Source organism: Labrus bergylta, chromosome 6, assembly GCF_963930695.1.
Source record: "Labrus bergylta chromosome 6, fLabBer1.1, whole genome shotgun sequence".
Taxonomy (NCBI): Eukaryota; Metazoa; Chordata; class Actinopteri; order Labriformes; family Labridae; genus Labrus; species Labrus bergylta.
The window spans coordinates 10579594-10593134 of record NC_089200.1 but is presented as its reverse complement, the minus strand read 5'-3'; the positions used below and the strand labels follow the sequence as shown (position 1 = coordinate 10593134).

General features: G+C 42.8%; 2 protein-coding genes across 3 annotated transcripts; one reads left to right on the top strand and one right to left on the bottom strand.

Annotated features, from left to right (window-relative positions):
* Positions 1-26: 26 nt before the first annotated feature.
* On the bottom strand, positions 27-3609 carry c6h8orf82 (chromosome 6 C8orf82 homolog). 2 transcript variants are annotated; one of them, XM_065955705.1, is made up of 4 exons: positions 3274-3609; positions 2777-2825; positions 1403-1884; positions 27-784 (listed from the first exon to the last, which is right to left on the bottom strand). In XM_065955705.1, exons 1-3 carry the CDS (start codon positions 3436-3438, stop codon positions 1421-1423), a joined length of 678 nt encoding a protein of 225 aa, XP_065811777.1. In that variant the 5' UTR covers positions 3439-3609; the 3' UTR covers positions 27-784; positions 1403-1420. The 2 variants fall into 2 exon arrangements, with proteins under 2 accessions (XP_065811777.1, XP_020512469.2); XM_020656813.3 differs by having other exon boundaries at positions 27-1884.
* Positions 3610-5661: 2052 nt separating this feature from the next.
* On the top strand, positions 5662-11899 carry si:ch211-191a24.4 (uncharacterized protein LOC100150331 homolog). Its single transcript, XM_020656801.2, has 4 exons — positions 5662-6030; positions 6512-6641; positions 8339-8460; positions 9159-11899. Exons 2-4 carry the CDS (start codon positions 6541-6543, stop codon positions 9815-9817), a joined length of 882 nt encoding a protein of 293 aa, XP_020512457.2. The 5' UTR covers positions 5662-6030; positions 6512-6540; the 3' UTR covers positions 9818-11899.
* Positions 11900-13541: the final 1642 nt, after the last annotated feature.

Sequence of the window (13541 nt, the reverse complement as noted above, 5' to 3'; positions counted from 1 at the left end):
ACACAGCTTCAAATATAAATACTTACTTAAAGGGAAATATTAAATGTACTTTTTATTTTCATATCAGCACATGACATGGACATGGGTAACATCTGCAGGAGGTCAAGTTTAACCATTTCTTGTCCAAAAATCCAGCACAAACAGAAGAAAAAGATCATCATTTACAATGTTGTTTTATTCAACGAGGATCTCACTGTGAACAATAAGTCGTAGCTTCTCAGATATTTCTCATGAGTTTGTTTTGTTTTAATAAAACACATTTAAACTGCAAAGAAACTCTTCTTGTGTTGTTAAGTTCAAATATGTTTTCTCTAAATATTATTCCATGAACATTAAATACTAACTTATTTAAATGTGTAGTTCCAATGTGAGCACACCAGTGTACATATTCTCCATATTTAGTTATGATAGGGGCGGCTGTGGCTCAGTGGGTCTTCAAAGCGTGTCCACCCTGTCATCAACATATGGTCGCTTCCTCTTCCAAAAAAAAAAAAGGATGCAGAACTCAGGGGTTGAGAAGGTAGGTTCAAAAAAACAATTGGTAACATCACGGTGGCTACAGGAAGGCTGTGGCTCAGTAGTAGAGTCGGTCGTCTCTTAACTGGAAGGTGGGGGGTTCGATCCCCAGTTCCTGCAGCTACATGTCCGATGTATCCTTTGGCAAGACACTTAACCCCAAGTTCCTCCCGTTGCTTCATCAGTGGCGTGTGAATGGATGAGTTACTTCTGATGGTCACTTTACCCAGCAGCCTCTACCATCAGTGTGTGGATGTGTTGGTGTGACCTGTGGTGTAAAAGCACTCAAGTCCATTAAGCATTCAAGTAGCACAACTCAAAAAATGAGCAAAAAGAGACATGATTTAAAAATATATCAGTATTTATATGTTAAGTTTGTATGACTCAACGTGCCAACTTATCACTCTCTGCTTTTTTCTGCTAAAGCTGCCATCGTTACCTTCATATGTTCAGGATGAGGATGTTAAGATTCAGCATGCATGTGACTTGATGTGATCTTAAACATGAACACACAGCGCCTCAGAGTCTGAACACATGCAAGCTCGCCAACATTAAAGTCATGCTGATAAATAGAAAAAGGTATAGATCTGATTCACTGGAAAGAAAAGAAACCCATCTACAGCATGTTTATCTTTGAGACTTGTGTCCTTAACTTTGCTTTCTTCTCCCGACCTCTCTAAGACCAAAATTGAAATGAGAATCTAAAGAGAAATGATGAGGATCACATGTAGACGTTGCTTTGTTGTTTAAAGTGTCTTAAAGAAGACTGGAAACATCTACAGTAGCCAGTGAAACTGAACACCCTGGACCTTTGGGACAGGCTTTAAACAGCAACAATCATGATGTCACTGTTGAGTCTTCATCTTTTCCTCAGTTCTAAATTCACCTCAGAGCAGGTCTGTCATTATCCCAGCTCTCCTTGTTCTCCATCTGCAGTGGGGAGACTTGCTGCGAGCTCATTGCTCAGCTCGTGCTTCTGTCCTCCCCACAGGAAGTGAGTGGGCTGTTCTGATTGGCCCTGCTCTGAGTCATAAACGAAAAACGGGCTGAGCTCAATGGCCAGCGCCGACCTGACCAGACCGACGCCCCCTCCACGCTCCAAACAGGGGTGGTAAAGTCGTCCGCTCGCAGGATGCATGTAAAGAGCTTCAGGGCGGAACGGCGCGGTCAGCTTCTCCGCCCCGCCGCAGTACGAGAGCAGCTCCTGGTCGGGACTCTGCAGGAGGTGTGTGAAAACCACGGGACGGTCGTCACAGCGCAAGAAGTTCCTCTCCCTGCCGCAAAGGGACAGGAAGGGAAAGTCCTCCTGGTAACGACCGCTCTCATTGGAACGCAGCCGACTGAAGAAGAATACCAGGAACTTTTTATCTGGTGAGAATAAGAAGGGATGATAAAATGTTAAAACACATTTATCATGTTGTGGAAAACGTGCACGATCGCTAGTCAGAACCTACTTTGGGAACATTACGACAATATCGTATGATCGGGGGAAAAAAAACCTTTGTCCCCTCGGCTTCTGAATCTCTCACCAAACTCGAACGTTGACTTTTATTTTGGTTGCTATGGTTACTGTTTATGTCCTTCCTCCTTGTATTTACATGTATCCAAAGACCAACTGTGCAAAGCTGTGACGACAAATTTCCCCCCGGGGGACAATAAAGAATTGTATTATTATATTGTATTATTTATCCTGAGAATCTGTCTCTTCTCTGTTTATTTCTCATCATCAACAAATTCACAACAACAAAAAAGTCCAGTCTTTACGATGTCGTGATTATTTGTAGGATATCCCAAGAAATTCACAAATTAATTTACATTTTATCGTAACAAAACAAAGCTTGACCTGATGTTTTGAAATATTAAATTAATAAACATACGCAATGAAATGGGACTAAAGGTCAATGTTAGAACCAACATGGCGGTTTATATTTTGCCATTATATTTTCCTGTTTGTGTGTGTTTAAAGCCAATACTCCAGGTGATAGCAGACAGTTGACTGAAAAGAGAGCAAACAGTTTTTCAGCCTGTTAGAGTTAAAGTGATCTTGTGTTTATTGTTTTGTTCCTGGACACACTGGGATGTTGTTTTTGCTGTTAAATGAACAGATTATCTCTTCTGGCTCTTTCATGAGCTGGAGGTTATTTTAGTTCCAGGTAGAGAGTCTTGAACCGGGCAGAGTTAAGAGTTGTTACATGTTTACATTTCTAGTGTTCAATAATGACGTTGTGTTGCGTTGTGTGTTTGTGTGTTGTGTTTTTACCTTTGAAGCAGGTGACAAAGTTCTTCACTTTAGTGTCATCGAGGAAAAGCTGAAAGTGAAGCGCACACCAACATGTCATGTCAGGAGGGTATTTGAATTCTTATCCAAATATGAAACAAATAACAAAGGTGAACATAAAAAACAGGCAGACAATAAATATTTATATCTAAGAGTGGAAAGAAGTAACCTGCAGAAGAAAATGTCAGACCCTAAGTGATTTAATGAACATGTCTGAAAAGGAGTGTGAAGAAGTGAAAACGTATTAAATCCCACCCACTCTCCATTAAAGATCGATTCAGCTTGCTTTCTTTTAAAAATATAATCATTAATTAAGATTATTATATCATGTGAAAATAAAAGTTTATATATATTTAGCTTAATAAAAAATGATATGTTATATATGGGTGTATAAAATATGATTTTTAAAATATGAATGTATGAAAATATAACTTTAGATTACACACATTTCTTCATGGTGTCAGTTGAAATGCCCTCACCTGTCCCTGGTGGTCGATGTAGTAGAAGTACTCCCTGATCCGTGGCTCTGGGCTCTGGCCCTGGATGTATGAAGCGGTGGTTCTGGACGCAGTGTAGCCGGAGGGCAGGCAGCGCAGAGCGGTCACAGCTCTGCAGCAGAGAGCCGCGGTCCGGAGAAACAACATGGCCGAGCAGCGGCACGGAGAACAATGTTCCTGAATAAAGACTGGAACAGAAGGACAGACTAGTGAGTAGCGGGGAGCCTCTACCGTAATACAAAACTACTAACCGGACAGTAACTTTGGGCTCATGTTATTTGTTTACATCAGGGAAGGAACCGGAAGAAGTTGACAGTTGCAGCGCCGTCGGGTTTAAGTGCTGCCGCCTGGTGGACACTGACGGTATGATTCACAACACTGACAAAAACATGACAGTAGCTCTACAACAATTCAATAAACTGCATAAAAGGTCTGAGTGTTCCTCTGTTTGCATTCCAGAAAACCATCTCCATTAATGAGGAAGTTTCAATATATACTGTACATTTTTTTAGGGAGATTCTGAAATACTCTTTTAATCCCTGAGGGAAATTCTGTTTTACACTCTGTTATGGAGAGACATGCTTCTCACACACATGCCCAAACAGGACCTGTGGACACGCATTAATGGAGAGATGTCAGAGTGGGGGTGCTACACAGGGAGTGGACAATAGCAGTTGTGGGTTCGGTGCCATAGTTTCAACACAGAACATGAAACTGATGTGCTGCACAGAGATTGTATAGCTGTTGCTGACTTCAAACTCCTAGATGTCTTATTTATATGTTCATTTCATGTCAATGCACATTTGTTGGTGCTGTTGTTTTTAAATGCACATCTTTTTAAAAATCTTATTATACTTTGCTTGCACCGTGGTTCGGAGAAAAAGGTTGGAAAAAAAATGACAATAAAGATGACTTTGATGGCAAAACTATAACATCTCAATCTGGACTTGCTGTTGGCCGACTTGTTCCAGGTAGTTCCTGGTTGCCTAGAAGGTCATAGACCTTAGGGCTTGGCAATTGAATGAGTTATAATTTAGATTTTGGGTTCCCACAATCAAGAAAACAAGAGAATCGCAATTCAATGATTACAGTGCTGCATGTCGTGTTGTGCATGTTTTGTCTTAAGGTTTGTCATGTGTGTTAAGTGTTTCAAAGTGTTTGTTGTTATATTTTGGCCACAGGATTACATCAAGACTACCCCAAAAACATAGTACATTTATTTGTTATTATTATATATTATTGTTGTAAATAATATCAATCAAAAATAGATTAGAATAGAAAAAAAAATAGACAAAAAATAATTGTAACTAGGATTCTGGATAATTGAGCAGCCCTAACAGACCTTCAGCTTATCTTAATGTACTGCTATAAAGAATTTGAGCAGCCTACATATCGTATGATAACCAGGAATGTGTGACAGTGAATCCCAAACAGATAGAAACAGTGTTGAGGGAACACAACGGAGCTTTTCAGTGAGCTGCATGTTAATATCTTGGCTGATAATAGAGGCACATAAACATCTACATTCCTCTGCTATAACACAGCAACAGACAGACAGACAGGCTGACAGACAGACAGACAGACAGGCTGACAGACAGACAGACAGACAGGCTGACGGACAGGCTGACAGACAGGCTGACAGACAAACAGGCTGACAGACTGACAGACAGGCTGACAGGCTGACAGACAGACAGACAGGCTGACAGACAGGCAGACAGACAGACAGACAGGTAGACAGACAGACAGACAGACAGACAGACAGGCTGACAGACAGACTGACAGACAGACAGACAGACAGACAGACAGGCTGACAGACAGACAGGCAGACAGACAGACAGACAGACAGGCTGACAGACAGACAGGCTGGCTCACAGACAGACAGACAGACAGGCAGACAGACAGACAGGCAGACAGACAGGCTGACAGACAGACAGGCTGACAGACAGGCAGACAGACAGGCTGACAGACAGACTGACAGACAGACAGACAGACAGACAGGCTGACAGACAGACAGACAGACAGGCTGACAGACAGACAGGCTGGCTCACAGACAGACAGACAGACAGACAGGCTGACAGACAGACAGACAGACAGGCTGACAGACAGACAGACAGGCTGACAGACAGACAAGCAGACAGCCAGACAGACAGACAGGCAGACAGACAGACAGACAGGCTGACAGACAGACAGACAGACAGGCTGACAGACAGACAGGCTGACAGACTGACAGACAGACAGACAGGCTGACAGACAGGCAGACAGACAGACAGACAGTTAGACTGACAGACAGACAGACAGGCTGACAGACAGACAGGCTGACAGACAGACAGGCTGACTGACAGACAGACAGACAGACAGACAGACAGTCCTCTGGGTCTGCTCGTCTTGAAAGGTTAACACCCCCTTAAACAACAAGAGTATAAACAGAGGCTTCTTTGGCCTCACAGATGAGAATAACAACACAAAGCGTCTGATTCAGACGAGCTGCTAATGACTTCATCCAGAAACATCAAAACTCTTTACTCTTTATAAAACGCTATAATAAACTCTTAAACACCTGAAGCTCCAGTTGTGACCCACATCCACCTGAACGCGTCTCTTCCGCCTTCCTCCTCCTTCAGGTAGGGTGGAGCTGTTTACACCTGGACTCTGCAACACAACGAAGTGGAGAGCGATTCGAGGATTCAATAATGGCCTTATAGACAAACTTTGGTAGTTTTCATCGATTTTATATTCACGGTAAGCTCATCTTTGACTCTTTCCGGTCGAAACGACACTGCGCATGTCATAAAAACGACAGCAAGACAAACGTTTTGGGCTAAAGTCAGCTTCTTTCACCTGTTTGTAAACCTATGGCTACTCTTTTTGACTCTTACAATCTGTTTAAAAACTGCTCCAAGCTCTTTGACACAAAGTTTAAAAAGCATATTTGATGAAAAATATGCCCTTTTAGTGTGATTTCCATCATAAAATACTCTTAAGAAGTTTGATATTTGGACTCAATTCTACTTTTAACCTTTTGACGTTCTGACGTAATCTTACGTCAACGGCAGTTATTCCCCTCTAGGAAGCCCAGTTTGTCTCTCTGTTATTTAAACATTAATGTTAAAATTAAATTAGATAATGTGCGTTATTTTAAGATTCTGTATCAAATTATAGTTTCTAGATTGATTGGGACAATTTTTATATTTCGTTCAAAGGACGTTTTTTGTGTGCCTAGGGTGACGTAAGGTGACGTAAGGTGACGTTATGAGCCAGCCGCCCCGTTCAAACCGGGTACACCGGGAGAGAAACGGAGACCACCGAAACTACCGGGACTCACACGGTGACAGACCTTCATCATCCGACAGGTTTGTAGTTAATGTAGGCTCTTAATACTGGAATTTTTATTTTATTTTATTTTTTTATTAATTTAGTCAACTGGTGGTTGTTTGAAATAATAAAAAAATAAAAAAATAAATGTTCATTTAACCGAAAGAAGCTCAGTATGTTTTTGCACCACTAATGTACAGTGTATTATTTTAATTTTAACAGCCTGACACAGTCCTTAGGGGTTTATGTGAAGCAATATTTTCTCAGGACAAAGTAACTCTAGGTCAATGTTTGTGATTAACCATCTTAAATGTTTATGTCTCAATGAGAGATAGATAGACTTTATTGTCTGTCCCAACAGAGACAGAAATTCTCCTTCGACAAGGCTCAAAAAAATAAACACAACTTACATTAAAAACAGAAAGTGCAGTACATTGAAAGAGGACTTCAAACAACAGTTTCTAAAAAGGGGGTCTATTTGATTGTGTTCAGAATGGTTATTGCAGAGGGAATGAAGGATTTTTTGTAGATGTTTTTCCGGGCCAGAGGGACTTTGTAGCGTCTGCCTGATGGCAGTAACTGGAAGGAGTGGTGGAGGGGGTGAGAGGGGTCATCGGTGATCAGGGTGGCCCTCCTGATCACAGAGCGATTATACAGTTCGGAGAGGGTAGTTTGTGGTGAACCGATCATTTTGCTGGCCTGATTAACGATGCGGGAGACTTTGGTTTTGTGTTTGGTGGTGAGGGAGTTGTACCAGGATGAGATGTTAAAAGTGAGGATGGATTCAATAAGTGATTGGTATACCAGAGTTAAAATATGTTTGCTGACATTAAAAGTCATTAGTTTCCTCATCAGGTGGAGTCTCTGTTGTGATTTTTTTGTAGACAGAGTCAGCATGCTGTGAAAAGGAGAGACAGGTGTCAATCTCTGTTCCCAGTTATTTAGAAGAAAGAACCTGCTCTACAAGCTGACCCTGGATTGTGAGTGGTTGGAAGAGAGGTGATGGTGATTTTCCCCTGCCCCCACAGCACACCTTATTAGTCTTTGTAATGTTGAGCTCCAGTGAGTCTTCTCCAATTGTCTGGACCAGGTTGTTTACTGCCTGCTGGTATTGAGTCAGGGCAGTGGTGTCAGACAGTTGGGCAACCAGGGCCATGTCGTCTGCATACTTAAAAAGTGTCATTCCTTCACTGTTGCAGGAGATGTTGTTTGTGGTAAACAGAGAAAGGAATGGGAGATAAAACACAACCCTGGGGAAGACCTGTGTTTGAAACCAATTTACTGGAATCACAACCATTTAAAAACACCTGTTGTGGTCTTTCATGTAAAAAACTCTTAATCGATGAAACCAGTGTGGGGTGGACATTAAGGTCCATAGGGACCTCAATGTCTTTTTTGGGTGATTTTTCACCCTTCTATCCCTCTCCTTCAAGGGACTCTTTTGTCATCGATTTTTCTTTTTTAACTGCTTCAATATTTATGCATCAGATTAAACAATGGCATGGGGGTTTCACCATTTTTTTATTAGCAATGTAATACCCCCCCCATAACAAACAAACAAACACCACAATAACCAATAACTATTCCTATATGCTGTTGTGCATGAAATAAAACAGCGTTTGGAACGATTACTTGCGACAGTAGCTCCATACATGCTTTTTAACAGCCCAAAATAAGATTGAACTGTTTTTATTTAACTTCCCACGTGTCATGCATTATGTTTTTTGTGTTCCAGGTCTTCCTCTCGACCCCCGTACTACCCAAGAGAAGCTGACTCCCCTCCAAAGCATCAAGGTCGGGACGTCCCTCGAGTGGAGCACCATGACTCCCAATGCACAAACATTTGCTCTCGGAGAGGTGAGTCCTGATCGGAGTAAAATAATCAAACGACATCTCTTCCTGTATGAGCAGCTGAGTCACAGTTTCAGTCTCACTGCAGCTTAGTTCTTCTTCTGTGAATACTGGACGGACCGGTTCTCTGGGGGCTACACGCCTCCTTTCTCACAGTCTGGCAGGGCAACACTGCCTTTTGATAAATGAGCCATGTTGAGGTTTAATCTAATGTACCTATAGCTGTAAAATAGGCCATAGTCTAAACGTTAATAACATGGCATGATGTGTAGAGCTCAACGTGTTGGTCAGAACACAAAAAAAACAACACTTTTCATGTTCAGGTAATCGTTTGAGTAATTTATCGAGCATAAGAGCCTGTGCATGTTTTATTTTCAGCCTCAGATCTCAGGATTTCTTTTTTTTTTTTTTCAGTTTCATCGCATTTCTTGTGTAATATATTTGGGTTTTGTTGTGAGGTTAGACAAAACACGATATTAAGAAACACGACCTTGGGCTCTGGTAACTTATGATAAACATCCTAGCTGTTGTTTAACATTTTGTGACTCTAAATTAATATATTTAAGGCAGGGCGGTCAAAGGATTACATCTTCAATCGTGTGATTACATTTGGATTCAGGTCAAAGATTCAGTCATGCTTCCTCAGACTTTCATCCTGTTTAACGTTGTTTTTCCTCACTTGCTTCACGTGTCGACCCCCGTAGGCATCGTGCTGATCTGTGCTGTTCTGACCAACGCTCTGGTGCTGATCTGCGTGGTTGCGGCTCAGATGGTGACATCAGGCTTGTCCGCCATGGGCGGGCTCGGTGGCTTCGACATCAACTCCAACTTCAACCTGCAGGGCACGGAGCTGCAGAAGGCACGAGATCTAGACATGCAGTACAGCCAGATGAGGGCGCCTGGCATCTACGGCGGCATTGCCTTCAGCCTGACGTTTGGCGTCCTCTCCTTGCTGTTTGTGGTCGCCGGGAACAAACCGGCCCATGTGATGTCCAAAAAGCTTCTGTACGGATCTCTGGTGTTTCAGGCGGTGGGTGCGGTGATGTATGTGGTGGCTGTGGGGCTCTACCTGCACTTCATCATCAGGGTAAACTCTACAGATGTTTGTCAGCAGCGCGAGAGGCTGTACTCACGCAGCGGCTACACCTGGATGAACTGTGATGTAAGCGGGGCGGATGCAGCCGTGGCGCTGTTTGGACTCATCACCGCCATCCTGTACATCGCCGGCACGGTGTTCACCGTCCAGACGATCAGAGGAGTGAAGCGTTATCATCAGGAGCGGAAACGCAGAGAGGTGGAGAGGCAGCAAGCCAGAGCCAACCCTCAGAGAGCGCCACTGAGGGCGGAAACCACCGCCGTGTGAGGGGCCTTAAAGCGCACAACCAGAGAGCCTGTATGACAAAAAACACGAGAGTGTTCACCAGCTGTCTCTGGACCTGACGGATGTCGTCTGGTATCATGAAGCCAGCTCATTTGAAAAGATTACGCACGGCTAACCTGCTCGGATTCTGATCAGAGCATCGTGAGCAGAAGTTTACAACAATGTGAATATAAACTAATCAAGTGAAGTTTTACATTACTTTAATCTCTAACTCTAATCCATAAGAGAAGCCTTTGTTTTTACTGTAGCATAGAGGGTAGGTGCATTTAGATATATGTTTTATTTGTTAAAGTCACTCAGGACGGAACGCATCCTAATCAGGTGCCCAGACAACCTCACCTGGTACCTTGTATTTTAAAGCAGCCGGGACAAAATTCTACCTGCCCATTGGACGTCTGAAACAGGCAGATCATCAAGCCTTTTTAATATATATGGATATATAGTATATGCAATCCTGAAAATTTCAGGACAGTCTGCCCCGTGAAATCTTCGTGACTTGCTTGGAGGAGGAAGGACATTTCACAGAAAGGGTGGATGAAGAAACGGCACCCAAAGCTATAATTAAAGATTTTACCTTGATATCAGTCCTGTGAATTGGATGTATTCACAGTACCAACAAATCTGCGGGTAAGGACATTCATGAGAGCAGAACAGAGTATGAAGTCGTGTGATGTAAACTTCATCACAGGGAATTTCCTGAACACTTCCTGCTACATTCCCACATGGACTCACCCTGGCTTCATGCAGACCTCTTACTGGGGGCGTGCAGGACAAACTGCAGGTAAAGTCTGGGTGAAACAATCAACTGTTTGAGTTCAAATGTACTAGTGGAAAAAATCTAAACTGATATTGACCCTGAGATTGAACCAGAACCCTCTGGAGGGGTTAAATGTCTCATCCTGCCTGTGTACGCTTTATTATATACCAGATGTCTAAACCTCATAAAATAATAACAGGATTCTTTGATTGCATTTCCACCGATGCATTCTGCCTTTTTGTTTTCCTGCATGCAGTCAAAGCGTGCTCGAGTGTGATTATTTGATGTCACTTGAACTAAAAACAGACGAAACACACTTCCAGTATCAACAGATACTAGAACAGGCAGAATCTGTTTAAAGACACAAGGACACTGTAGAGGCAATCTAATAACCACAAAAGGGCCACTGGAGGGAACTTGAAAGAATTTCCAGAAGAAATAATGTCAGTTGTAGAATACGTTTTAGAGATGCACCAATCCACTTTTTCAGTTCCTATCCGATACTGATTCCGATATTTTTATTATCATAACTAATAGTTTTATTGTTGTTGTCGGTAGTATATGTGAGGCTGGCTTCACATACAAACAGGAAGCAGCAACAACTGTCAGGTTTTTCAAATTCAACCTTTTAAACTGAAGTGTAAGAATTGGACTTTTTTAACAAACAGAAGGAGCGTTTCCATCTGGTCTGATCGTCGTCATGGAGATGATTATGTGGACACTTCTTTACAGTTCAGGCTGAACGTCTTCAGATTGAGACTGTGCGAGCTGAGGATGTTTAAAGAGCCCAACCATTGATTTTGATCTGCGACGTTGGGTTAGGGTTCCTGATTCCCTGTTCACCTGTGACTCCTTCACTCGCTGCCTGTGGCTGTGGTTACCGTCTATGCTCGGGTGTGCAGGTGACGTAGCAGCGGAACGGAAGCAATGTTTACCTGACGAACCACACACACACACAATACGTGTGAGAATCTCTCTCGGAGTTTCAGGAGCTCTGTGATATGTCCCGATTGAACGTAAGAGAAACATTTCTGAACAACCGTGTCACCAGGCACTCCAACACTGACACCCCAATAAATGATCCTCCCTTGACTCGGGGTCATCAGTGCCCAGCGGATCAAAGGAAGCCAGGTTAAGGTGTAACTGGCTCTGTGATTCAGACCTTTATTTTTTTGTAAGTGAATGTTTGTGTGTTCAGAGATGTTTTTTTGAATGTGTGTGATTAATGTGTTTTTATATCAACATGTGTCTTTATAAAATGTTCATGATTTTATCTGTTCACATTAAACCTTATCATGATGATTCTACTCGAGCCCTCTCTGTTTTTGATTGGAGAACAAATACAGCCTGTAGGGGGCAGCAGAGCTCCGTCCTGCTGTTTGTGTCCGCTCTCTGTCCCCACCACTGACCGGAGGCTTCCTGCCAGCTATGACATCACTCCTCTGTGTCCCCTCTCTGTGCTGTCACACAAAGGGCCCCTCACACACAAAGCACACAGCAGTGATGTAACTGTGGGACCCTTCAGTCAAGACTTAATTACCAACAAAAGAAATCCTCCGCAGTGAGGTAATTACCCGAGTTCTAATTTTACCTTTTTTTTTTTTTTGGGACAACACAAGGCCGTGATTGTATCGCTGCTGCACAAACAAGACGACGTGACAGCAGCCATGAGAAATGCAACGTTCATACTGTGCTCTTCTACACTCCCGAGTTTAAGTTCTTAAAGAGACAGTACGTCCTAAATAAAAAGACGGATATAGTCCAGAGCACCATCCTGATACAGAGTTAGGTTCCTAGAAGAGAATTGCAGCTAACTTAATATTACCAAGGAAACCAGTTTCATACAAACTTTGCTTTTTTATTTGTTGAGATGATGATGAAATGGAGTTCAGAGGGTTTGCAGCGATGGTCGGACACATAAAGCGATTTCAATGCATCAATTTGAGCTTCAAGAAACAACAACTTCATTTTAAACAAGAGGATGCATCGGTTCAACATCGGTTATCAGATGATCGCTAACAATGTGGCAGGAGACGATGTCAGTAGCCAGGGGCTATTTTTGTGGCTTTTTGTGCCTTTAATGAGGGATAGGACACTGGATAGAGCTGGAAATCAGGGAGGCAGAGAGTGGGGAATGACATGCGGGAAAGGAGCCACAGGCTGGATTCGAACCTGGGCCGCCCGCGTTGAGGACCACAGCCTCCATACATGGGATTTTGTATGATGCAGGGACAACTATTTATTGCGGGGCTATCAGTTGCCTAGTGGTTAGTTAGTGCGTGCGTCCTATGTACCCAGGCTACTGTCCTCCAAGCAGGCGGCCCTGGTTCAAGTCCGACTTGTGGCTTCTTTCCTGCTCCCCACTCGTCACTCCCCATTCTCCCCCCCTCCCCTCTCCCTCTCCCTGATTTCAGACTCTATCACCTGTCCTGTCTCTAAATAATAAAGGCAGAAAATGCCCAAAGAACATATTTTTTTCTTTCAAATTATGAGGTCACATTTTTTTTTCATCCTGTAGTTTCTCTAATCAGCGTTCAGAACTATGAGGAGGTAATTTAACTGTGCATTGCATAAAACAACATCACTAACATGTTACCTACTCCACATAGACCGTTAGTATCTAAGAAAGAAGTCAAATCTGCCGAGTATGTAATGAGGATTCTGAAAAACACTCCGATGTCACAAATTTCACTGAAAATAAAAAAACAAGGGTGGGTTATAAGAGCAGGCCCAAAAGGCAGAATAAACCAAGTGGAGCATGATGTCCACTAACCTGGACATCACAGGGTTAGTAGAGCAGGAGTGTGCCCGAGCCTGTCTCATTGTCTTTCAGTTTTACCCTCCTCTGATGCACCTGTCATACACTCAGGTGTGCAGATTCTTTTTAACATTTGAATCGTAAGAGGGATCTTTTTAGATCTCTGGTTTGCAGAAAATAAAAAATTCAAT